The 27,394-nt window shown below is 40.7% G+C and overlaps 1 protein-coding gene across 1 annotated transcript in view; it reads left to right on the forward strand.

Moving 5' to 3' along the window:
• The first annotated feature begins 15,756 nt into the window (after nt 1-15,756).
• The window catches only part of LOC140732532 (collagen alpha-1(XXVIII) chain-like), a 63,100-nt gene continuing 51,462 nt past the window's right edge, over nt 15,757-27,394 (forward strand). Inside the window, exons 1-6 of the mRNA XM_073055301.1 lie at nt 15,757-15,843; nt 16,263-16,429; nt 18,701-19,251; nt 21,052-21,072; nt 21,226-21,285; nt 23,219-23,272. Of these exons, the coding sequence (XP_072911402.1) occupies nt 16,285-16,429; nt 18,701-19,251; nt 21,052-21,072; nt 21,226-21,285; nt 23,219-23,272 (831 nt within the window). The 5' untranslated portion in view covers nt 15,757-15,843; nt 16,263-16,284. The remainder of the gene's footprint in view (nt 15,844-16,262; nt 16,430-18,700; nt 19,252-21,051; nt 21,073-21,225; nt 21,286-23,218; nt 23,273-27,394) is intronic.

The raw sequence follows: 27,394 nt of genomic DNA on the forward strand, positions 1-27,394 counted from the left end.
GGAAGTGGCCAACTATGTGAGCACATTATTAAACTTCAAGATCTTAACAAGCATCTACTGTAATATTACACAGAGTGCCATTTATGCTATCTTTGAGAGAGCATGGGAATTCATCCCTCTTTGGGGTGTCTCCAAGACTGCAATCCAAAAAAGATGCCATTAATTTCTCACAAATTGCAAAATTTCTCCCTGAAGTTCAGAGGGCAATATATGGAAATCAAATAGCATAAATTGCAATACAGCCTTTTATTGTAAAATCCTGGAATTTTCTGCAGGTTCCATTTCTTAAATACAAGCAGCAGTGACACATTTTCTGTTCAACGCCACATTTCAATGTAGCTGTTCTAATGTTTCCCACTCTATTAAGGAAAGAAAGTTAAGTTTGCGACTGGTTTCTAGGCAATAAGCAAATCTTTCTGTGGTTGTAATTGTAATAAACTTTTTATTACAATCTGAATCATGCTATTCTGAGCTACTGGAGACTAGTTTACTCCACCTGGTCAATGGTGATCTGAATGATGATATGGAAGACCTAGCAATGGTTCAAATTTGAATACCCCTGACATGCCATTGAATGCCAGGGATATTCAAATTTGGGCCAATCAGCTGAGTTGACTGCCCTTAAGAGCAACTTACTTACTTATTGCCCTTTACACCACTGGCATTTAGGCAGCAATGAAGGTCCTCCATTTCTAGTGGTGTTCAGGGCCCTCTTCATCGTGTCAGTAGCTTCCTAAGTTCTCACTGCTGTCTGCAATGCAAATGAATACCGTCGCACTCAGATATAGAAGGATTCTTCATTGCTATTTCCATAACGGTTTTGTTTTATTAGTCAGGTTTGTTAACCCTGAGCTGGATCCTCGGATCTGGAGGACAGGTAGACCACTCTTAGTCTAGCCTCAACCCTTTGACCTGTTTGGCATGGGTGATCCTACCAAGAGTCAACTCATTAAAGCCCTGACTCCAGCCAACATCGCTCTCCAAGTCATTGAGGCAAGCCTCCAAACCCAATAAGAAAGCTGTGATCCTCTTGGAGGCCTTACGAGCAAGGCAACATTTAACTGAGTACAGCTTCAAGGGGGCTTGGTAAGTCAGAAGTCAATGGGCGTCAAGGGGAAAACACCGGAGCCAAACTTGCACAAAGGAAAATCATTGATGTTGGTGGTGGTTAATCATCTCTGCTGTACTCTCTGAGAGCCTTTGGCTATTTCATCAATGATCTTTCTTCATCACGATGACTTCACAATGTTCAACTCCATTTAATTCCAAAGCAAATGAAGCGGTCCATGTTTGTGTGCACCCAGACCTAGGAAACTCTGAGCTGTGGACTGAAAAATGCAAGGCAATTACATCTCCAAAATAGTCCAGCCAACTACTCCTCTCATTTATTGGCATTACCATTGTTGACACTCTCACGTCATCATTCAGGAGATTACCATTGACCAGGAGTTCAACTTGACACAAATATTATGGGCAATAAAGGCAGACTGGGTATCTTGTAGCAAACAACTCTCCTGCCAGAAAAAGCCTTTCCATCACCTATAGGCCGTCAGTTGGATGAATACTTGTTTGAATGTGTGTAGCTCCAGCAGTACTCAAAAAAGCTTCAAATTATCCAGGCAAAACAGTTCACTTTAGTGGAATTGCATCCATCATGCTAAGCAATTACTCCCTTATTACTGAGTGCATGAATCAAATGAAAATTTGGTTTATTATTGTCACATATAACAAGGTGTAATGAAAAACTTTTCTTTTATACCAATCCATACAGATTAATTCATTGCAACAGTGCATTGAGGTAGTACAAGGTAAAACAATAAGAGAATAAAGAGCAAAATTAAGAGTTACAGTACAGAGAAAGTGAAGTCAGATAGACATAAGGCACAAGGTCACAATGAGGTAGATTGTGAGGTTGAGTACATCTTGTTGTACCAGGAAAGCATTCAATAGTCTTATAACAGTGGGACAGATGCTGTCCTTGAGCTTTGTAGTATGTACCTTCTTCCCGATGGGAGGGGGAAGAAGAGAAAATGTCTGTTATGGGTGGAATCTATGATCATGTTATCTTTAGTGAGAATTGTGGTCAGAGTACACATGCAGGGAAGTCTGGTTTCTGTGATGTGCTCAGCTCTGTCCACAACTCTGCAGTTTCTTACACTTGCAGGCTGAGCAGCTGAGCTACCATAAGACCATAAGATAGAGGAGCAGAATTAGGCCATTTGGCCCTTCAAGTCTGTTCCACCATTTCATCATGGCTGATCCAATTTTCCTTTCAGCCCCAATATCCTGCCTTCTCCCCGTATCCCTTCATGCTTTGTCCAATCAAGAATCAATCAAGCTCTGCCTTAAATATACAAAAAGACTTGGTCTCCACAGCTGTGGCAAAGAATTCTATGGATTCACCACTCCCTGGCTAAAGAAATTCCTCCTCATCTCCATTCTAAAAGGAAATCCCTCTATTCTGAGGCTGTGCCTCTGGTCTTAGACTTTCTACATCCACTCTATCAAGGCCTTTCATCATTCAATAGGTTTCAATGAGGTCACCCCTCATTCTTCTGAATTCAAGTGAATACAGGCCCAGAGCCATCAGACTCTCTTCATATGACACACCATTCAATTCTGGAATCATTTTTGTGAACCTCTTTTGAACCCTCGCCAGTTGTAGCACATCCTTTCTAAGACAAGGGGCCAAAAACAGGTCACAATGCTCCAAGTGAGGCCTCACCAGTGCTTTATAAAGTCACAACATTATATCCTTGCTTTTATATTCTAATCCTCTCAAAATGAATGCTAACATTGCATTTGCCTTCCTCAGCACAGACTCAACCTGCAAATTAACCTTCATGGAATCCTGCACAAGGACTCCCAAGTCCCTTTGTGCCTCCGTTTTTTTTTTTGTATTTCCTTTCCATTTAGAAAATAGTCAACCCTTTCATTACTTATACCAAAGTGCATGACCGTACACTTCCCAACATCTGCCACTTCTTTGCCCATTCTGCCTAAATCTTTTTGTAGCCTCTCTACTTCCTCAAAACTAACTGCCCCCCCACCTATCTTCATATTATCTGCAAACTTTCCAACAAAGCTATAAATTTCATCATCCAAATTATTGACATATAATGTAAAAATTATCGATCCCAACACAGACGTCTGTGGAACACTTCTAGACGCCAGCAGCAAACCAGAAAAAGCTCCCTTTATTCCCATTCTATGCCTACTGCCAATCAGCCACTGCTTTATCCATGCTAGGGTCTTTCCTGTAATATCTTGAGCATGTAGCTTGTTAAGCAGCCTCATGTGTGGTACCTTGTCAAAGGCCTTCTGAAAATCCAAGTACTCATCATCAACTGATTCTCCTTTGCCTATCCTGCTTGTTATTTCTTCAAAAACTTCCAACAGGCTTGCTAGGCAAGATTTTCCCTTGAGGAAAACATGCTGACTACAGCCTATTTTATCATGTGCCTCCAAATACCCTGAGACCTCATCCTTAATAATTAACTCCAACATCTTCCCAACTACTGAGGTTAGACTAACTGACCTGTAGCTTCCTTTCTTCTGCCTTGCTCCCTTCTTGAAGAGAGGAATGACATTGCTATTTTCTAGTCTTCCAGAACCACTGCAGGATCTAGTGATTCTTGAAAGATCATTTCTAATGCCTCAATCTCTTCAGCCACCTCTTTCAGAACCCTGGCGTGGACACCATCTGGTCCAGGTGACTTATCTACCTCTAGACCTTGCATTTTTCCAAGTGCCTTCTCTCCATTTATGGTAATTTCACACACTTTATGACCCCTGATATCTAGAACTTCCACCATACTGCTAGCGTCTTCCACAGTGAAGACTAATGCAAAATACTTATTCAGTTCATCCACCATTTCATTGTCCCCCTTTACATGATATGTACCAAATCATGATACAACTGGATAAGATGTTTTCTGTGATGCCTCAATAGAAATTGGTGAGGGAGAAAGAGGAATGCCAAACTTCTTCACCACTCTGAAGAGATGGAGGTGCTGGTCAGCTTTCTGGGTTGTGGTGTCAACATGACTGGACGAGGGCAGGCTATTGGTGATGTTCATGTCAAGGTACTTGAACTCAGAATCAGGTGATACCTCACACACTTTTGATCTTTTGAAGGATTTCAGGTTCCCTGGCTCCCATCATTTTATTTTTACTATGGATGTCCAGTCCTTATACACACCCATTCCCTCCAGGAAGGCCTCAAAGCTCTGTTTATTTCTGGACACCAGACCCAACCAGTTCCCCTCCACCACCACTCTCTTCTGCCTAGTGGAACTTGTCCTCACTCTAAATAATTTCTCCTTCCTTCAAACAAAAGGTGTAGCCATGGGCACTCGCATGGGTCCCAGCTATGCCCGCCTGTTTGTCGGCTATGTGGATCAGTCTATATTCCAAGCCTACACTGGTGACCATCCTGCACTTTTCCTATGCTACATTGTTGCTGCTTCCTGCACCCATGCTGAACTTGTTGATTTCATCCACTTTGCCTCCAACTTCCACCCTGCCCTCAAATTCACTTTGTCCATTTCCAACACTTCCCTTCCCTTTCTCGATCTCACTGTCTCTATCTCCAGAGACAGCTTATCCACCAATGTCTATTACAGCCAACGGACTCTCACAGCTACCTGGACTGTATCTCGTCCCACCCTGTTACTTGTTAAAATGCCATCCCCTTCTCTCAACTCTTCCGTCTCCGCCACATCTGCTCTCAGGATGAAGCTTTTCATTCTAGAACAAAGGTGATGTCCTTTTTTCAAAGAAAGGGACTTCCCTTCCTCCAGCATCACTTCCATTTCATGCACATCTGCTCTTACCCCATCCTCCTGTGACACTACCAGGAATAGGGTTCTTCTTGCCCTCACCTACCACCCAACCAGCCTTTGCGTCCAGCACAAAATTCTCTGAAACTTCCACCACCTCCAACTGGATCCCACCACCAAACACATCTCCCCCCACTTTCTGCTTTCTGCAGAGATTGCTCCCTATGTGACTCCCTTGTCCATTCATCCCTCCCCACTGATCTCCTGGCACATATCCTTGCAAGCGGAACAAGTGCTTCACCTGCCCCTACACCTCTTCCCTCATGATTATTCAAGTTCCTAAACAGTCCTTCCAGCTGAGGTGACACCTCACCTGTGAGTCTGCTGGGGTCACTTACTGTGTTCGGTGCTCCCTGTGTGGCCTCTTGTATATCGGTGAGACCCGACGTAGATTGGGAGACCGCTTTGCTGAGCATCTACGCTCTGTCTGCCAGCACAACCAGGATCTCCCAGTGGCCACCCAATTTAATTCCACTTCCTATTCCGATATGTCCATCCATGGCCTCCTCCACTGTTAGGATAAGGCCACACTTAGGTTGGAGAAACAACATCTTATATTCTGTTTGGTTAACCTCCAACCTGATGGCATGACCATTGATTTCCCAAACTTCCGTTAATGCCTCCACACCCCCTTCACCATTTCCCATCCCCTTGTCCCTCTCTCATGTTATCTCCTTGCCCACCCATCGCCTCCCTCTGCTGCGCCTCCCCCCGCCCCCTTTCTTATTTTTTCCATGGCCTTCTGTCTCTTTCACTAATCAATTTCTTACTCTTTACTTCATCCCTTTCCCTCCAAGTTTCACCTATCACCTAGTTTTTCTCTCTCCCCTCCCCCCCCCCACCTTTCAAATCTACTCCTCAACTTATTTTCTCTAGTTCTGCCGAAGGGTTTTGGCCCAAAATGTCGACTGTACTTTTTTTTCCATAGATGCTGCTTGGCATGCTGAGTTCCTGCAGCATTTTGTGTGTGTTGCTCGGATTTCCAGCAACTGCAGAGTTTCTCTTGTTTGTGAGACAAAAAGTACTGAGGTCGTGTTCATAGATTCATTGTTCATTCAGAAATGTGATAGCCGAAGGGAAAAAGCCATTCCTGAAATGTTGAATGTGTGTCTTCAGGATCCTATAGGTCTTCCTTGATGGTAACAATAACAAGAGGGCATATCAGGGTAATGGGAGTCCTTAACCATGGATGCCACCTTTTTGAGGCATCTGGTTTTGAAAATGTCCTGAGTTCTGTCGAGGTTAGTGTCCATGATGGAGCTGGCTGAGTTTACAACTTCCTGCAGCTTTCTCCCATTCTGTGCAGTGGCCCCCTCCATACCAGATGGTGATAGACCTGGTTAGTATGCTCTCCATGGTGCATGCGTAAAAGTTTGTGAATGTCTTTGGTGGCATACCGATTCTCCTCAGAGTCCTAATGAAATACAGCTGCTGTTGCATCTTCTTTGTAATTGCGCCAATATGTTGGGTCCAGAATAGATCTTCAGAGATGTTGACATCCAGGAACTTGAAACTGCTCACCCTTTCCATTGCTGTTCCTTCAGTGAGGGTTGGTGTGTGCTCCATTGACTTCCCCTTCCTGGTCCATAATCAGTTCCTTGGTCTTACTGATGTTGAATGCAAGGTTGTTGCTGTAACACCACTCCACCAGCTGATCTATCTCACTCCTGTATGTCTCCTCATCACCATTTGAAATTCTGGCAACAATAGCTGTGTTGCTGGCAAATTTATAGAAGGTGTTTGAGTTGTGCCTAGCCACACAGTCATGAGTGTAGAGAGAGTAGAGCAGTGGGCTAAACACGCATCCTTAAGATGCATTAGTATTCATTGTCAGTGAGGAGGTGTTATTTCCAATCTGCACAGACTGTCACCTCCCGGTGAAGAAGTCAAAGATCCATTTGCAGAGAGAGGTACAGAGGCACAGTTTTTGGAGTTTGTTGAACATGAGATTCAGTTAATAACCAACAGCCTGTTATACGGGGGCGACGGAGGAGAACCAAAGTGCAGGACACTGGCATGTCGACTCAGTTGGGGAGGCTGGCGTAGACCTGAACGTAGAGCAGGAAACCAGAGGGATCTTCACAAGGAGACGGGATTCACAGGGACTCTCTAGAAACTAGAGCGGAACTTAGAACTACCGGTTCTGATCGGAACAGGGAAGGAAGTATCACACGAGAATTGACCAACGAACTGGCAACCAGTGATAGAGTCATCATCATATTTATTTCCCAATCTCTGATGAAAGCCAGATGTACGGTAATTGGGTAACTAGTAGCAATTGACTGAAATTGGGGCATAATCGGGGAGAAAGTAGTGTTAAAGGGGAACGGCCAACTGGAACCATGACACAGCCTAACATACAATGGGTGTAGCTATTGTCCATGTGATCCTAGGCTGAGTGGAGAGCCAGTGATACTGCATCAGGTATAGATCAATTGTAGCTATAGGCAAATTGCAGCAGCTCCTGGTCCTTGCTTAGGCACGCAAACCTCTTAAAGCACTTCATCACAGTAGATGTGAGTGCCACTGGGTGATAGTTATTGAGGCATCTCACCCGCTCTTCTTGGGCACTGGTATGATTGTCACCCTTTTGAAGCAGATGACAACTTTCAATTGCAGCAGTGAGAGATTGAAAATGTGCTGAACTCTCCCACCAGTTGGTTAGCACAGGTTTTCAGAGCCCCGTCAGGGGCTAATCCCATGTGAGGGTTTACCTGTTGAAAGATGTTCTGACATTGGATTCTGAGACAGTGATCACAGGGTCACCAGATACTGCAGGGATTTGCACAGGTGTAGTTTTATTCTCCCTTTCAAAGTGTGCATAAAAGGTGTTGGGCTTATCTGGAGTGAAACATCACAGCCATGCATAATGTTAGGATGGCTTTGTAGGATGTAATGGCCTGCAAACCCTCCCAGAGCTAATGTGCATCCAATTCCATCTCTAACCCCAAATTAGAATTGTCTTTTCATCCTTACCATAGTCTTCCATTGTTTGTCCCTGGATGTCTTGTATATTTCTGGACCACCAGTCTTGAATGCCCTCAGCAGACTACAAATCTCCTGCTTCATCCACGGCTTTTGATCTTTGTATGTCCAATATGTTCTTGAAGGCATACGCTCTTCCACACAGGTCTTGATGAAGTCATTAACAACTGTTGGAGTCATTTGGACTCTAAGAAAAATCAACAAACAGAACAGAATCTGAAGATACTGGAAATCAAAGCAACACACACAAAATGCTGGAAGAACTCAGCAGGCCAGGCAGCATCCATGGAAAAGAGTACAGCTGACATTTCACGTACTGCTGAAGAGTCTCAGCCTGAAACATCAACTGTATTCTTTGCCATAGATGCTGTCTGGCATGCTGAGTTCCTCCAGCATTTTGCGTGTTTCTAAGATGAGACCCTGAATATTGTCCCATGTGTTGACTCAAAGCAATCCTTTGCCTCCCTTGACCATAGCTTTTTTTTTGTCCCCTCCACTCATGCTGCAGTCTTTAGTTTCTGCTTATGCATTGGATGGAGAAATACAGCCAGATGTCCAGACTTCCAAAGTGCTGGCATGTGATGGCACAGGAACTGTTCTTAATGATGGTGTTACAGTGGTCAAGTGTGTTAGCTACTCTGGTTCCACAGGTGATATGTTGGTGGTTATTGTTCAGAGACTTACTCAAGCTGGCCTGGTTGAAATCTCCGGCAATGATAGGAAACTCTCAACCCTAAAAATCTCTTTCAATATTTTTACTAATTTCTACATAGAAGAATACAGAATACAAGAAGAAATATATTATAAGTCAAAAAAAGATAAAATAATAGCAAATACATTATATTTGAATCACACTTGCAATCTCATTACCCTATATTCATTTAAATTAAATTAAATTGTAATATTGAAATGTGATAATTTTACTATACAAAAATAAGAATCTAAGCCCACTACCAAGATCAAAGCTGTTTGGTAAAGAAAGAAAAAAGGGAAAAAATCCTCATCATATAGTGAAATATGTTATTAGCCAACATCTGTACTTTACAGAGGTTTTGAAAATAGTTCAAAAATGGTCTCCACAATGTTTGAAAGTCTTGACTAGATTCAGAAATTGAACAACGGATCTTCTCTAAATTTAAGCATAACGTTTGTTTGTTGGAGGAAGTCTCTTTTCGTTTGAGCAATTGTCAGCTAAATATAGCTTACCAAAAACCCACTTTTTTCAATATCTACAAATTAGAGACTTTCTCCGATCTCAATTATATACATTTCCTAAAAGTCCCTATAAGAACTTATTGGATGTCATTTCTAATTTGAAACCTTTTCACAATGGCTCAATATCCAATATTTATGGCTTGTTGCTGGGAATGAGAAATGCTCCTTTAGACAAAATTAAAAATCTTTGGGAACAAGATTTACAGACTTCAATTTCTGAGGAAACTTGGAATGAAGTTTTTAAATTGGTTAACACTTCATTGTTACGTGCCCGCCACTCCCTCCTACAATTTTTTTTCATTTTTAGTATCTTTTTATTGAAACATTATCTTCTACAGCTATAAAATGATACAAAACTTCAACAAGTTGATATATATACAATTAATAAAGCTGAAGAAAAGAACTTATCAAAAAAAGATAATATATGATAATGAAAAAGTTTTTTTTTATATAAAGAAAAGAAGGAAAAAATGAGAACCCAACTTACTAAAAAAAAAGAAACCCCACTAACTACAAGAGAAAGAAAAAGAAAAAGGAAAAAAAAAACATTAGGAATCAACTCCCGGAGCAATACGACTTACCATCATCCATACATATAAAAAAAGAATCATCAACTGCCAATTCATGTTTATATAAAATAAAATTGGAAGGAAACCATATAAAATAATTCAAATTAAATGATAATGTTTGGCATCTTCTCTCATAATCAAATCGAGGATCAAAAGTTCTACTTCTGATTTTTTTCCAAAATAAGACATAGCATTACTTGAGAAAACCATTGAATTAATATAGGGACAGAGGTGTCTTTCCATTTCAATAAAATAGCCCTTCTTGCCAACAATATAACAAATGCAATTACATGTTGGTCTGAAGATGAAATACCCTGAATATGAAGCGGAACTATTCCAAATAGAACGGTTAATGAATTAGGTTGTAAATTAATTTTCAGAGCTTTAGAAATTGTAGTAAATAAAGATTTCCAAAAAGATTTTAATGAAGGACATGACCAGAACATATGAGACAAAGTGGCTACTTTCAGTGATTGTCTATGTTAGGAAATATTTTAGATAGTGTCTCCTTTGTTAAATAATAACGGTGAACAATTTTAAATTGAATTAAACAGTGATTGACACATATCAAAGATGAATTGACCATTTTCAGAACTTGCAACCAATCTTCGTGAATAAAGGTCATATTAAGTTCTCTGTCCCAATCTTGTTTAATCTTTAGTGAGAGTTTTTTTTTGTAGTAAAAATAAATTATAAATTCTACCAATAGAACCTCTTACTAAAGGATTCATATTCAAAGTAGTATCCAACAAATCAGATTCTTGCATATATGGAAACTTAGATAAGTATTTTTGTATAAAATGTCTGACCTGTAAATATTGCAAACAGTGTGAATGAGAGAGTATTTGCTAATTAACTCTTCAAAAGTCATCCATTGACTATCACAAAATAAACCTACAAAAAAACAGATCCCCTTATTTCTCCATAATAGAAAAATGGAATCAGTTATTGAAGGTTTAAATAAAAAATTTCAATATAGAGAGCTAGACAATTTAAATTGTTTAATTTTTTTAAAATTGTGAAACTGAAACCAAATCCATAAGGACTGTTTAATAACAGGGTAGATATTTAAATTTGGAATTTTAGAGAGTAATAAAGGTAATGGAGCTCTTAATAATGAGGTTAAATGAAATTGTTTGATAGCTTTTAATTCCAAATCAATCCCAGCTGGTTTTTGGCTCTTGTCGAGCCAATATAGCCAAAAACATAATTGTCCAATATTAACAGCCCAGTAATACAATCTTAAATTAGGAAGTGCAAGTCCACCATTTTTTTTTGATTTTTGTAAATGATACTTATTAATTCTTGGTCTTTTATTGTTCCAAATAAAGGATGAAATAATACAGTTAATTTGATCAAAATTTTTTTTTGTTGAAAAGATAGGTATATTTTGAAAAATATATAAAACTCTAGGTAAAATCATCATTTTCATGGCATGGATATGACCTATTAAAGAAAGCGTGTGGGTTCCATCTAGAAAATAATTGTTTCATAAAGTCCATTAAAGGAACTATATTAGCTTTATAAAGATCTTCATATTTTTTAGTAATTGTAATACCTAAATATTTAAAAGAATTAACAATTCTCAAGTCAAGTCAAGTCAAGTCAACTTTTATTGTCATTGACCATAACTGCTGGTACAGTACATTGTAACAATGAGACAACATTTTTCAGGACCATGGTGTTACATGACACAGTACAAAAAACTAGACTGAACTATGTAATAAAAAAAACAACAACAACAACACATGAAAGCTACACTAGACTACAGACCTACACTGGACTTCATAAAGTGCACAAAAACAGTGCAGGCATTACAATAAATAATAAACAGGACAGTAGGGCAAGGTGTCATTCTAAATGGAATATTGTTATATATGAAAACAGGAGCATTTAATGAAAACAATTCACCTTTACTTAAGTTAAGTTTATATCCTGAAAATTTTCTAAAATCATTTAGTATTTCCAGAAGATTAGGAATAGGTTCTTCAGGGTTCGAAATATAAACCAAAAGATCATCTGCGTAAAAAGAAATCTTATGTATAGTCCCATTTATAGAGATACCATGAATATTTTTAGCTTCATGAAGTGTTATGGCCAAAGGCACCAGTACAAGATTAAATAATAAAGGGCTTAATGGGCATCCCTGTCTAGTACCTTGTGAAAGTGAAAAAAGGAGGACCTAAGATTATTTGTAATAACAGTAGCAGTAGGATTTTTATAGATAATTTAAATCCACCTATTGAAATTATTACCAAAGCCAAATTTTTCTAATACCTTAAACAGATATGTCCACTCAACTCTATCAAATGCCTTTTCTGCGTCAAAAGAAATAACACATTGAGGTTTCTTAGGTAGTGATGAATATATAACGTTCATCATTCTCCAAACATTGGAGAAAGAGCAACGGCCTTTAATAAAGCCTGTTTGATCCATAGAAACAATTTTAATTAAAATATTTTCCAAACGGTTAGCTATTATCTTAGAGAGAATTTTTGTGTCCACATTTAATAATGAAATAGAAGAAAGTAAATTACCCTTCTCAAAAGATTCATGAAATATTTCCAAAAGATATGGAGAAAGTAATTTTTCAAATTTTTTGTAAAATCCTACTGAATAGCCATCAAGTCCAGGAGCTTTTCCTGATTGCATTGACAACATAGTTTTCTGAATTTCATGCTCAGTAATTGGAGATCTGTTGATCTTCAACAGTAATTTGAGGAAATTTAATCTTATGTGAAAAAGCATTCATTTTAGAGGAATCTGCAGGAAATTGAGATTTATAAAGATCAGAAAAAAATCCTGAAAAATATTATTAATGTCTTCATGGTTACAGTACTTACTAAATCCTGATTCTCTTTATGAATCTTCAAAATTTGTCTTTTATCTCTAGCTGCCCTTAATTGGGAAGCTAAGAGCTTATTATTTTTATCCCCAGAAATATAAAACTGACTTTTCATTTTAAGCAAATATCTTTCAATAGGATAAGTTAACAATAAGTTATATTGCGATTGTAATTCCACTCTTCTTTTAAACAAATCAATATTTGGAGAGGTTGCATTGAAGTTATCTAAATCTTTAATTTGTTTGGAAATTTTATCTAATTCCATTCTTGTCTGTTTCTTCAGCTTAGCTATATATGAAATAATCTGACCACATAAATAAGCTTTTAATGTATCCCAAATCACTAATTTTGAAACATTTTCTGTATTAAAATCAGTAACTTATTTGAAAATGATACCCTCCTACAATTTAAAGTGGTCCATAGGGCCCACATGACCAAGGATAAGCTACCTCGTTTTTATTCGGATATATCTCCCTATTGTGATAGATGTAACAATGGAGAAGCTTCACTAATTCATATGTTTTGGACATATCCAAGTCTTGAAAAATACTGGAAGGAAGCATTCCAAACTTTCTCTGTACTTTTCAAAGTCAATTTTAAGCCTAACCCTTTGACTGCCTTATTTGGTATTGTTGGAGGAAAAGATATTATTTTGGAGACATCTGATTTGCATATTTTGGCTTTTATTTCTCTTATAGTTAGGAGGGTGCTCTTGCTTAAATGGAAGGATGTTGTTCCACCTACTCACACTCAATGGTTACATGATGTTATGTCATGCTTAAATTTAGAGAACCCTAAAAATCACAAATTCCTCAAATCAATGTGTCACGGTCCAGTCCGCGGACTCCAGACTCCGGGTCCTCCGGCTGCCCCTTGTTTTGGTTGGACTTAATCATCAGCACCTGATGCTCATCTTGAGGCTGGGAATATAATTGGCCCTGAGATTGAGTGTGGTTGGGGGATTGTCTTGTCAAGATTCCTTGGGAGTAAATGGCTGGTGGAAGGCTAGAATGGCCACTTGCCATCTTTAGGGCACGTTGAAGAACCATTGCTTCTTGGAGCCTTGCTGTCAATAGTCGGAGCTGTCATTGCGGTATGGAGTCGGCCGTTTCCCGGGCCAGCTGGGTGGCCGTCAGCCACTCCGAGCTAGGTAGGGATCCAGTTATATCCGTAGCCAGTCAAGGTTGCTGGCCGTAACTGCGACTTGGAGTAACCCCAATGCAGAGATGGAATTGTCTGTCGTTCCTTGGTGTTTGTCTCTTCCTGTCCTCGCCCCATGGGGTAAGTCAGGCCGTTCTGCCATTGCCCTGCGGGATGATCTGTCTTGACTTGTCCTCTCCTCCGTGGGGGAAGTCAGGCCGTTCTGCCGTTGCCCTGTGGGGGGAATCTGTCTTGTCTTTGCCTCCATCGGGTAAGTCAGGCCGTTCTGCCGTTACCCGATGGGTGGACCTGCCCCACCTTGGTGTGGAGTGAAAGTTGAGTCCCGGCTTGTCGAAGGATAAGTCCCGGTTCTATGTTGATGTACAGTTCCTAGTCTGCCTCCAAGCTCCAGCCTCTGAGTTATGCAAGCCTCAAGACCCCAGCTTTGTCTTCGCCTGGTTTGGGGTCCAAGCCCGAGATAAGACCCTGGTTTCTGGGTCCTTGTCCAGTCTTGGGCTCGGAGTCCAGGCCCAGGCTCCTTGTTCCCAGTCCCCCTTCCTGGTCCTGCTTCCCTAGCCTAGTCTGTGACCTGTCCCGTCCTTTAGTTTTGTCCCATCCTGTTCCTAGTACTTCAGTGTCTGTGTCCTACATTTGGGTCCATTCCCAATGCCATATGCCACAATGATACCCTCAACCCTCCAATTCTCAGCAACCAGAGCACTTGCACTGCCTCCGCCCCTTCCTAAGTCAACCTCTTCTATTTTGAAGAAGACTAGCTCTTTTTTGCTGATACCGAGAGAAAGGTTGTTGTCATGACACCATGTCATTAGGTTCTTTATCTTCTTCCTGTAGTGTGACTGAGATTAAGGCAACTAAGGCAGTATTCTCTGCCAACATGTAGATGGAGTTAGAATCTGCCTACATAGTCATGAGCTTATAGGGAATAGAGTAGTGGGCTGAGGACACCAATTTGTGGAGCACCAGTGCTGAGTATAATAATGGTGGAGGAATTGCAGCTTATCCTTGCTGACTGGTCAGGAAGTCAAAGATCCAGTTACAAAGGAAGGTGTTGAATCCCAGGTTTAGGAGATTGGAGGGAACTTTGCTTGGAACTAAAGTATTGAAGGCAGAGCTGTAGTCAATAAGCAATAATTTTTTTTTGCCTTTACTGTCCAGATGCTCCAGGGATGACTATAGGGTCTGGGAAATAGCAACCTATTTCTGCACAAGGTGAATTGCAGCAGATAAAGGTGTCTGGGGGTCTGGAGTGAACACTTAATAGGACCAGCTTCTGAGTTCCTCCAGGTGTGTGTGTGTGTGTGTGTGTGTGTGTGTGTGTGTGTGTGTGTGTGTGTGTGTGTGTGTGTGTGTGTGTGTGTGTGTGTGTGTGTGTGTGTGTGTGTGTGTGTGTTGCTTGGATTTCAAGCATCTGCAGATTTTCTCTTGTTTGGAAAGAATGCAGCAAGGAAAGATTAAAAATGTTTGCAAATACTTCTGGCAGATGATCAGTGCAAGATCTAAGGCCAAAGAAACCATACAGGTCCGTTGCTTTTCCAGTAATTCACTCTCTGGAAGACTGATCCTACACCTGCAATGGTGACTGTGGGTTGAGATGTATTCGAGGCTATTGGGGTGGGTGATGACATTCCAATCCCCTTCTGTTCAAATCATGCATCTTAATGTATAGTTGTTTTTATATATTCTATGGTATTTATTTTCCTTTAACTGCTTGCAAGAAAACGATTCTCAAGGTAGTATATGGTAATATTTGGTTACAGGGTATATGATTTGGTAATAAATTCTACTTTGACTTTGAATGCATTGAGCTCATTAGGAAGGGATGCGCTGTTGTCTGTGATGCTGCCTGACGGTGTATTGGAGCCCGTTATAGCATGTAAGCCCTGGCAATAATTAAGAGTAGTCTCGCTCTGTATTTCGAACTTGTACTTGTCTCCTAGCATCCTTGCTACCTTTACGGAGTAGTGTCTCGATTTCTTGTGAAGCTCCTGGTCTGAATGCCGCAGTTCTAGACTTCAGTGGGGAGAATATCTCCCGTCAGATAGAGAAATTAAAATATAGGTCAGGAAATACAGATTCCCTCCCACCGCCCGCGTCTCGTAATATCCGCGACCCGTTCCAATTCACCAAAGCGCTTCGGGGGGTTTAGCTCACTCAACTGTGGAAAGCCCCGGAATGGAGTTTTACCCCTAGGAAAGGGCTGCAAGTTCTCTTCCGATTTTCAGACAGAGTAAGATTTAGATAGAACTTTGATTTTAAAATCTTTCCGTATCGTTATTAGTATATTCTTTCGTGTGGACTTTCTTGCCTCGCTTTCTTTAGATTTATTTCTAAGCATTAAACTTCCTTGCTGCACTTGTTGCTTAGGGAGGAAAACAGAATAATTTGCGATTTCTAATCCTCATCGACCAAGCCAGCTGTTTAATCGGTCCGTTAGTGATTTTCTTTGCTGTATCACAGATTTGACAACCACTGGTTTATGAAAGCCTATTAATACTTGGAGAAGGGCGATGTTAATTTTACTAGATAATAGATCAGTGGAAATGTAATTGTGCTTAATGCGTTGATTAATATCTGTGTCGATGAGAGACAGCTTTTGGTCATAATGTGAGCTGGGTAAAAATTGCTCTTGCTTTTCTGTTTGACAAGGATAGGTGACGGCATTGAGAGGATGGCACCTGGATTCGTGAGAGCGATTGTTTCACTGTTCGCTTTTCTGACTTTGGTTCCAACTGAAATTGGCAGCCGCAACGTTGGTAGGAAGAAGGGGAGAAAACAGCCTGCGTCAATTATCCAGCAATTGGACCAAGCCACAGGTAGTTTAATCTTGCCTAGATTTATACACCGGGTAGCTCGATCTTAATGATCTCTTCTCATCGCGACAGATTTAGCACATGTTTATTTTAGGACAGTGCTTTACCCACATTTCACGACTCATTTTATCAGGGCCTCGACTGTCTCTTCGTTTCCCTCGACAGATGCTGCCTAACCCGCTGAGTTCCTCCAGCAGTTTGCTTTGTGCAAGCGTGTGGAGTTGCGTTGGATCTTCCGGGTATCCGAGAGGCGGCGCTTTGGGATAAATTAATCCTCACTTGTGAATAAAGTTTAATTCTGTGTTAGGGACGGTTGCAAAGCAGTCGAGGAAAAATACACAAGCTTAGAGAAAAAAAAAACCAATCCGATTGAATGTGTGGATAGTTTGTACATATGATAAATTTAATCATGTATTTTTAAAACTGTTGAGTTGTTGCATGAACCGGTCCTGGCCGCGGGACTGAGTGATGTTGCAATTCAAAAAATGGCAGGAGGGCTGGAAAGATTTGGAGTAAGGAATTCAATATAGCGGAACGCAGGCGATGAATCTTCTGTTTTAAATCGCACTTTTGAAGGAAAATTCCAGGTTTATGGCCGTTACGGGAGCAAGTAAACTGTATGGTGTAAAACTGCCAAAGCAAACAGGAATAGGAGATTTGTAGTCACTGGACCTGCACAGTACATCCTCTTGAATTGTAAGAGGGATAGCTACTTTCCATAGAGCAAAACAAGGAACTAACTTGGGAGATTACTCTAATGCATTTTGGTTCTTAAAACGGTGATTATAGTTAGTAAAAAAACTCATTTGTTCCGAAATGCTTTTACATAACCTAAGATTTGAAGGTCTCTAAGTTATGAGAGCATAGATCAGATAACTAAATTATATGTTCACCATAATGGAATGACTATGATGAGCTAAACTGCAAAATTGAGGGAAAATAATATTCATTTTTTCAGGTAATATTGTTTGCCACTTAGCTGAAATCTTGACCTAAGTTTTGGTTTAGTCGGGTTTCATTGACGTTTATGTAACCTGGGAAAGGCATTAATTTAATACAGGGGAGACTGGAAAGCTGAGAAGAAGAATGATTGATGTTTGTGAAATGTTGTCCAAACATTTCAAAAAAAAACCCCTCAAGTTTGGGAAATAATTTAAGGGAACACAGAAAAAAATGCTGGAGGAACTCAGCAGGTCAGGCAGCATCTACAGAAAAGAGTAAACAGTTGAAGTTTGGGGTCAAGACCCTCCTTTGGGGAGTTTGCTTTCTGCATAAATGATAGAGCCAGAAAACTAAATTTTGCTCAATTGCCACCAATGAAACCTAAAATGTTATTCTTACAATCTGATTTTTGATCATTGCCACAGCTTGTGATTATTTTAATGTTGTCCTCTATAGACTTCAGTTGAAGATTTTTTAATCATTGTGACAAAATATCAGTTAATAAGATCTGCTTGTAAATGAATATAGAAAACACCTCCAAATGCTACAGGGACATCGGGACTTGCGCCACCAAGTTCAAGAACAATTACTAAACTACATTCTCTTGCCCCATCATTGAAATGTTCCTGCAACCATTGATTTCACTTTAAGGACTCTTTACCTCAATACATATCACATGTTTTTTGTTACTTACTGCTATTTTCTTATATTTGCATTCACACAATTTGTTGTCTTCAGCACTCTGGTTGATATTTCATTGGTCCTGTTCTAGTTACTGTTCTATAGATTTGATGAGTATGCTCACAAGAAAGGGTTGTATATGGTGACACATATTAGTTTGATAATAATATTTACTTTGAACTTTGAACAGCTGTATGAAGCTGAGTCATAACTAATGGTACCATGTTCGGTAGAATGATAGGTTTTAAGGAACATCTTAAATAAGCAAAAAGAAATGGAATCATAGATGAGGTACAGTTATTCAGTTTATACTGACTTGATACAAAACCTCAAGTGATTTGGACACATAAAAATAATTGTATATTTTAAAGTATTATGTTAGAGTATGTTCAAGAGTTGCAATCTTTTTATTTACAATGTCATTCCCGGAGTCTTTTGTTAAATAATTGGGTCAGAAAAGCATCCGCGCTTAGTGATCAGGACTCTTAAAGTATAAAAGTACAGCAAGTTTTAAATTTTTGAGAGAATGGAGTACTAAACTCTTGCAAGTTTTGGAAAGGAGCTTGATAAATTTTGTTTAGTAGCATCCTTAGCTATATTAAGTAGTAAGATAAACATTTAAATACACTCACAAGATAACTTTATTTTCAGATCTCAGCTGCACTATAGAAGTTGCTTTCATTTTGGATAGCTCTGAAAGTGCCAAAGATTTCTTATTTGAAAAAGAGAAGGAATTTGTGATTGAGTTCACTGAAAAAGCTTCTCAGACCAATAAGTCAAAAAAACTGAACCTGCACTGGAGAATGGCAGTTCTACAGTACAGTAGTTCAGTCAAGATGGACCACAGTTTCCGAGACTGGCAAGGCCTAGATCTATTCAAGAATCGTGTGCGATCCATGATACACATTGGCCATGGCACATACACTTCATATGCCATAGGAAATGCGACTCGACTCTTCCAGACTGAGGCAAGGCAGAACAGTGTGAGGATTGCCATTTTAATGACAGATGGAGTGGATCATCCTCGCAATCCAAACCTTCAAGATGTTGCAGCTCATGCTAAGCAGAATGGAATTTTCTTATTTTGTATCGGGCCTTCACATATTTCTTCAGAACTGTCGACAGTGGCAAGTCTTCCAGCGTCACAATTTGTTCATGGCATTAGGGATACCAACCTTACAAGCAATATACTCCATGAAATAGTAAGTGAATTGTACTTGGAATTCGTATGATAATTATTTGGAAATGAAATATATGACTTAAATTGATTGAATTCTCACCTCATTATCTATTAACATTTTAAAATTAAAACAATACCTGGAAAATGAATTAAGTTTGTTTGCTTGTAAGTCAAAAGACTGATTAACTTTATGGATTAGCAAATAGTAACCAAGGATGATCTTTATATTCCTTTTACCTCTTATTGTGAAGATGTTTTTAACGGCATATGTATTTGCCTGATGCTAATTTTTAAGTGTGATAGGCAATTTCCAATTGAAGTGTTAACTTGCCTTTACTTTAGGTGTTGTTGATGTGCTACATTTTTAAAGAAAACTATTTCTAGTTTATGTTAACTCTCAATTTTTAGTTCTCAATTTCATGCTAATAATGTTCCTGATCTCCATAGCAGATAATTTATTATGTGATCTAAATACAATCTATGATACACTATTTCCCCACAAATACAGTTCATCAGACTCTGAGAAGACCCAATGTCCCTATTGCTGAATATTAGTTGTCTTATTCACTATTTTCATATGTCCTTTCATCATTTTACCACTCAACATCCAAAGTGGAGTTGAAAGAATGTCTAATATGTTTAGTATTCCTGACAACGGATGAATTTCTATGCAATCATCTCTCGTATTTCTTGCCTTTGGTTGTTCTGGCTGCTTTCTAGTGGAATTTCATGAGAATATTTTGAAATGAACCCAGCTTTTAATATCAAAAGGCTCTGTAGATCCGTAGATTTCCTACCTCACTCCTTGTGTCAGTGATTATATGCTCTATTCCTGACATCAAATTACAATGAAGACCTTTATTTCTTGATTAGAATTCTCTTCCATGTTGGACCTCAGGCATGTGTTTCATTACATAGTGTCTGCATAAGTACATATTGTAAACACTTCTCAGAGACCAAAATGACACAAGCAATTGATTCAAAGTGATCTTTTAAATAATTTAACCTTTGTAGTTGAAACAGAATTATGACAACTACATTCTTCTTTAACAGTTTAATGCTATAAGGATTCTTGGAAGCAAAATAATGCATTGGTGTTCCAATGTTTATAAATGCAGTTTAATAATGAAAAAAAGAGCTAATAAGAATTCTTATTTTAATTGGATATTTCTAAACTGTAAATTGACTCCTGACGTATATGTACAAGTATATTCTTATTTCACTATTTGGTTAATTATTCACTCCAAATATAATTGCCTTTTTCCTCAAATTAAAAGAAGTGAAGAATACTTCCACAGTATCTGGGAGATGAATTGTAATTCAAATTCAAGTTTATTTTCATCTGAATGTAGAACTAAATGAAACAACATTCCTCCAGACCACAGTGCGGCCACAATACATATATCACACATAGGCCATAAAAAAAAATAGTATCACAAATAGTTTAATAAAATAATCTCTTGAGATTGATAACTGAATATAGTGGGTGCCAAATTGAGCTTACATGAATGCACTTTCAAGATATTAGTTGTGTACCTGCATAAGTTTGAAACCACTCAAGGTTGGTTTTCTGTTCATATCTTAAACAACTGGCTTATTTGCTTGTATGGATTACTTGTCCTCTCATGTAACCTGTTTATTTTACTCATGGGAAAAGTTTCCACGATTTGTAGAACATCTGACAAAATTAACCCTATGGCTAATGATAAATATAAAACTGTCATGCATTATGTAACTTGTAATTCTGAAAAGATCTGAATCACCATTCATAACAGTTTATTATGCAAATTAACTGAAATCTGTTTCCTTTTTTTTACTTTAGTTGAAAATTGCCAACGAGTCGGTAAGTCTTGCATCAGCTTTACTATTGCTGAATATACATGCGCTCATGTAGTAACTAAGTCTTCAAACTTGAGCAGTGAGATTTTATACACTTCTAAAAAAATTAAATCAATTACCATGGATGCATGTAATTTATTTTTTATTTGTAAAACAGTGTCCAAAAGAAAAGCCATGTACATGTGAAAAGGGGGATAGAGGAAAAGATGGAGCTCCTGTAAGTATTGGCAAGAAATATGTACTGAATCTGATGAAAGCTGCCCTACTGAACAGATGCCAATTGTTAGCATTAATTTTTTTTCCTGACCAACAAATAATTAGGGTGAGGAATATTGGCGGATACTCCAGCTACACAAAATATGTCATAAGATAACATGACATGTAAATAACTCTAAAACAAAATCTAGGCCTCCATGTGAATTTTTTTTTCTTCTGGAAGCAGCAGAGCAGAAGATCACAAGGTTTGCTTCAGTGAGGAAGCTCTTTCAGATTATTTAACCTTAAACTTCCAGTATTAATTGATCCACAGGATTGAAGAGCTTTCCTGTGTTACGTACCCCGTAACTGGGTCACTTACCAGCAAAGATAGAGAGGTCCGTTGAAGTCTGATGGTACTATTTTTAACAGTATTTATTGATAAAATACACAAATAATATCAATGCAAACATACAGATAATATACGTCATCAATACTAAATCTAAAAGCGCGGGTATAATAATAATCAATAAGAAATAGCTCTATCGTTGTCTAGGGGATAATATATTGTCCGATGGAAATATAAAAGTCACTCAAGTTCATTCAAGCTGCAGCTTTTGGTTGGAGAGAGGGACGGAGGTTTAACTTGCCCATTCCTTTTATGATGTCAATCCTTCGAGAGTCGTTGGGGGCTGATTTCCCCTTTGTTGTTAGCTAAAGCCGTTCTTCTGTGGCAAGGCCACCAATTCCGAGGCAAATGGAAAAGGACGCACGTGGCTTTCCACCGGCTTTCGCTATTACGCTGTTACAGGATTTCGAGCGTTTCTTCTGGTGCGTCTGAGGGGCTGTTCCCACAGACCCTCTTTTATCCTGACTCACAGGGTCTCAGATGTCAATCAGGGTGGAATGATGCCAGCCCTCCACCAACCCCCCTCGGTTCATTGCCTGGGGGGCTTCAATGAATCGTACAGTACTCAATACACAATTCTGTCTCCAAGAGATAATGGCCGTTATCCGTGGCTTTGTCTCTCGGAGGCCCAGGACACATTCCAAACATTGAGGAATCTGCGTGTCTCTCTCTCATTTCCTGGGTCTCCTGACCTGAATTAATAGCGATCTTGCGATTCTCAAAAAGGAGGGAGCTACAGGCGTAACACCTGCTTCCATTAAATTGTTGACTGCTCTCCGTGGAAAGGAAATCTTTTTCATTCTCACAAGGAAATCTTTCTCAAAACCATGAACTAACATCACCCACCCCTGCTTTACAAAGCTTGAATTTTGAATTGTTTACAACATGAGAGGTCATGAAGACTTGATTGACTATCACTTTAGTTCAGAGCTTACTGGCAAACTTCCACTGGCTAAATTCATCACCCACGCACTCCCTACACCCCACACACATGCCACCCTCCATGCCCAGTAGACCAAATTATCATTATTATCTTCTGTCCTGCAGTAGCATGGAGTGAGTAACCACAGAACTGTAGTGAAGAAGCTTCATGTCAAAATGCTCCTGAAAATTTACATAGTGAATAAAAAGATAGAACTGTTCACTTTTAAATAATAAAAAGGCACGAGATATCAAAACATTTAATTGAAACAAATTTTAAAAGGGTATTGTTATTTTCTGAAGCCCCACAATCAGTATTGAAATCGGCAGAGCTGCAGATTCTAACCAATCTAGTCAATCATAAGAGGGAAAATTACCAGTGAATCTGAAAACAAGAAGAGTTCTGCCAGATGGTTTCACATGGAGATTTTGGCTTTTTGCATTTCACAGCAACTGAATTGCCAGCAAGATCTGAACAATCATCAGATAAACAGTTTCACACGTTTTAGTTGGAATGCATAGATAAACCACCTAGAAGAAATCAGCTAATGATGTGTTTATAAAATGTGAAATATGATGTATTGTAATTTTGGTAAACATTATACTAAAATTTAGATATTAATAGGGAAGAAGAGGAGATCGAGGTCAAGATGGCAGTCCTGGTGAAAAAGGAGAACAGGTACTGGAAAAAGTATTTAAAAACATAATATCTATATATTTAAATGCTACATTAGTTGGAAACAAATGGCTAGCAAGAGTAGCTTCTATATAAATGCACAGACAAGAGAAAATCTGCAGATGCTGGAAATCCAAGCAACACACACGAAATGCTGGAGGAACTCAGCAGGCCAGGCAGCATCTATGGAAAAAAAACACAGTTGACGTTTCGGGCCAAAACCCTTTGGTGGGATTTGAAAGGTGGGGGGAGAGGAGGGAGAAACACCAGGTGATAGGTGAAACTTGGAGGGGGAGGGATGAAGTTGATTGGTGAAACAGACAGAAGGCCATGGACAAAAGAAAGGGAGGGAGAGGCACACCAGAGGGAGGTGAAGAGTGAGCAAGGAGATAACTTTAAAGGGGATGGGAAATGGTGAAGTGGGGGGTGGCATTACTGGAAGTTTGAGAAATCGATGTTCATGCCATTTGGCTGGTTCATGCCAAATTGAACATAAGGTGTTGTTCCTCCAACCTAAGTGTGGCCTCATCACGACAGAGAAGGAGGCCATGGATGGACATATAGGAATGAGAATGGGAAGTGGAATTAATATGGGTGGCCACTGAGAGATTCTGCTTGTTCTGGCAGATGGAGTGGCGATGCTCAGTGAAGTGGTCTCCCAATCTATGTTGGGTCTCACCGATATACAGGCGCCCACATATATAGCACTGAACACAGTATATGACCCCAACAGACTCACAGATGTAGTGTTGCCTCACTTGGAAGGATTGTTTGAGTCCTTGAATGGTAGTGAGGGAGGAGGTGTAGGGGAAGGTGTAGCACTTGTACGGCTTGCAAGGATAAGTGCCAGGAGATCAGTGGGGAGGGATGAATGGACAAGGGAGTTGCGTAGGGAGCAATCCCTGCGGAAAGCAGAAAGTGGGGGTGGGGTGGGAAGGGAAAGATATGTTTGGTGGTGGGATCCAGTTGGAGGTGGCAGAAGTTTCGGAGAAATAAGTGCTGGACGCATAGGCGGCTGGGGTGGTAGATGAGGACAAGAAGACCCCTATCCCTGGTAGTGTGGTGGGAGGATGGGGAAGAGCAGATATGTGAAAAATGGAAGAGATTTGGTTGAGTGCAGTGTTGATGGAGGAAGGGAAGCCCCTTTCTTTGAAAAAGGAGGACATCTCCTTCATTCTAGAATGAAAAGCTTCATCCTGAGAGCAGTCATGGCGGAGACAGAAGAGTTGAGAGAAGGGGATGACGTTTTTATAAGTAGCAGGGTGGGATGTGATATGGTCCAGGTAGCTGTGAGAGTCCGTTGGCTGTAATAGTCATCGGTGGATAAGCTGTCTCCGGAGACAGAGACAGTGAGATCGAGAAAGGGAAGGGAAGTGACAGAAATGGACCAGGTGAATTTGAGGGCAGGGTGGAAGTTGGAGGTAAAGTGGATGAAATTGACAAATTCAGCACAGTTGCAGGAATCAGCACCAATGCAGTCGTCGATGTAGCATAGGAAAAGTGCGTGAAGGTCACCAGTGTAGGCTTGGAACATTGACGTTCAACATAGCCGACAAACAGGCAGGCATAGCTGGGACCCATGCGAGTGCCCATGGCTACACCTTTTGTTTGACAGACTGATAGACATACTTTATTGATCCCGAGGGAAATTGGGTTTTGTTACAGTCGCACCAACCAAGAATAGTGTAGAAATGTAGCAATATAAAGCCATAAATAATTAAATAATAATAAGTAAATTATGCCAAGTGGAAATAAGTCCAGGACCAGCCTATTGGCTTAGGGTGTCTGACACTCCTAGGGAGGAGTTGTAAAGTTTGATGGCCACAGGCAGGAATAACTTCCTATGACGCTCAGGGTTGCATCTCGGTGAAATGAGTCTCTGGCTGAATGTACTCCTGTGCCTAACCAGTACATTATCGAGTGGATGGGAGACATTGTCCAAGATGGCATGCAACTTGGACAGCATCCTCTTTTCAGACACCACTGTCAGAGAGTCCAGTTCCACCCCCACGACATCACTGGCCTTACAAATGAGTTTGTTGATTCTGTTGGTGTCTGCTACCCTCAGCCTGCTGCCCCAGCACACAACAGCAAACATGATAGCACTGGCCACCACAGACTCATAGAACATCCTCAGCATCGTCCAGCAGATGTTAAAGGACCTCAGTCTCCTCAGGAAGTAGAGATGGCTCTGACCTTTCTTGTAGACAGCCTCAGTGTTCTTTGACCAGTCCAGTTTATTGTCAATTCGTATCCCCAGGTATTTGTAATCCTCCACCATGTCCACACTGACCCCTTGGATGGAAACAGGAGTCACCGGTGCCTTAGCCCTCCTCAGGTCCACCACCAGCTCCTTAGTCTTTTTCACATTAAGCTGCAGATGATTCTGCTCGCACAATGTGACAGAGTTTCTCACCGTCACCCTGTACTCAGCCTCATCTCCCTTGCTGATGCATCCAACTATGGCAGAGTCATCAGAAAACTTCTGAAGATGGCAAGACTCTGTGCAGTAGTTGAAGTCCGAGGTGTAGATGGTGAAGAGAAAGGGAGACAGGACAGTCCCCTGTGGAGCCCCAGTGCTGCTGACAACTCTGACTGACACACAGTGTTGCAAGCGCACATACTGTGGTCTGCCAGTCAAGTAATCAATAATCCATGACACCAGGGAAGCATCCACCTGCATCACTGTCAGCTTCTCACCCAGCAGAGCAGGGCGGATGGTGTTGAACGCACTGGAGAAGTCAAAAAACATGACCCTCACAGTGCTCGCCGGCTTGTCCAGGTGGGCGTAGACATGGTTCAGCAGGTAGACGAAGGCATCCTCAACTCCTAGTGGGGGCTGGTAGGTGAACTGGAGGGGGTCTAAGTGTGGCCTAACCATAGGCCGGAGCTGCTCTAGAACAAGTCTTTCCAGGGTCTTCATGATGTGGGAGGTCAATGCCACCAGTCTGTAGTCATTGGAGCCACTGGGGCTTTGGTACAGGGATGAGGCAGGACATCTTCCACAGCACAGGAACCCTCTGGAGACTCAGGCTCAGGTTGAAGACATGGTGAAGTACTCCACATAGCTGGGGGGCACAGGCTTTGAGCACCCTGTGGCTGACACCATCCAGGCCTGCAGCCTTGCTTGGGTGGAGACGTTTCAGCTGTGAAGCCCACCATGGTGGTTTCAGGTGGGGGAGGGGTAGTCATGAGAGCAGGGTGGGGGGCTGTGAGGAGGGGTAGGAGGAGAGAGTGGAGTATGTGTTGGTTGGAGGCCGACAACAGATGAATCGTGGGGGATGGGCAGGGGCCACAGTGTCAAATCTGTTGAAGAACAGGTTAAGTTCGTTGGCCCTGTCCACACTGCCTTCAGCTCCTCTGTTGCTAGTTTGCCGGAACCCAGTGATGGTCCTCATCCCACACCAGACCTCTCTCATGTTGTTCTGCTGGAGTTTCCACTCAAGCTTCCTCCCATACCTGTCTTTAGCCTCCCTGATCTTGGTTTTCAGGTCCCTCTGTATTGTCCTCAGCTCCTCCCTATTTCCATCTCTAAACACCCTCTTTTTAGCGTTCAGGATGTCCTTAATGTCCTTTGTTACCCATGGCTTGTTATTTGAATAACAAAGGACAGTTCTTGCCAGAACATTGCAGTCCACACAGAAGTTGATGTAACCAGTGATGCACTCTGTGAGCCCATCAATGTCCTCTCCATGTGGCTCACAGAGTGCCTGTCAGTCTGTCACCTCAAAACAATCCTGGAGTGCCTCATAAACCTCCCCCGAACATTTCCTCACTGTCCTCGAGGTTGCAGGTTTACTCTTCACCAGAGGCACGTAGCAGGGTTTGAGATGCACCAGGTTGTGATCTGACCTTCCCAGTGGGGGGAGGGGAGAGGAGCTGTATGCATCCTTAACGTTAGCATACATCAAGTCCAGGGTCCTCTCCCCTCTGGTTGAACAGCTCACATAGTGAGTGAAGTTGGGCAGGGTTCTAGCCATGGTAACATGGTTGAAGTCACCCGAGATGGTAATGAGGGCACTAGGGTGCTGGGTTTATAGTCTGGCTATGACGGGGTGAATGATGTTACATGCCGATGTCGGGTTGGCAGAGGGAGGGATGTACACAACAACCACAATTACATGA

Source organism: Hemitrygon akajei, chromosome 8, assembly GCF_048418815.1.
Source record: "Hemitrygon akajei chromosome 8, sHemAka1.3, whole genome shotgun sequence".
NCBI classification, from domain to species: Eukaryota; Metazoa; Chordata; class Chondrichthyes; order Myliobatiformes; family Dasyatidae; genus Hemitrygon; species Hemitrygon akajei.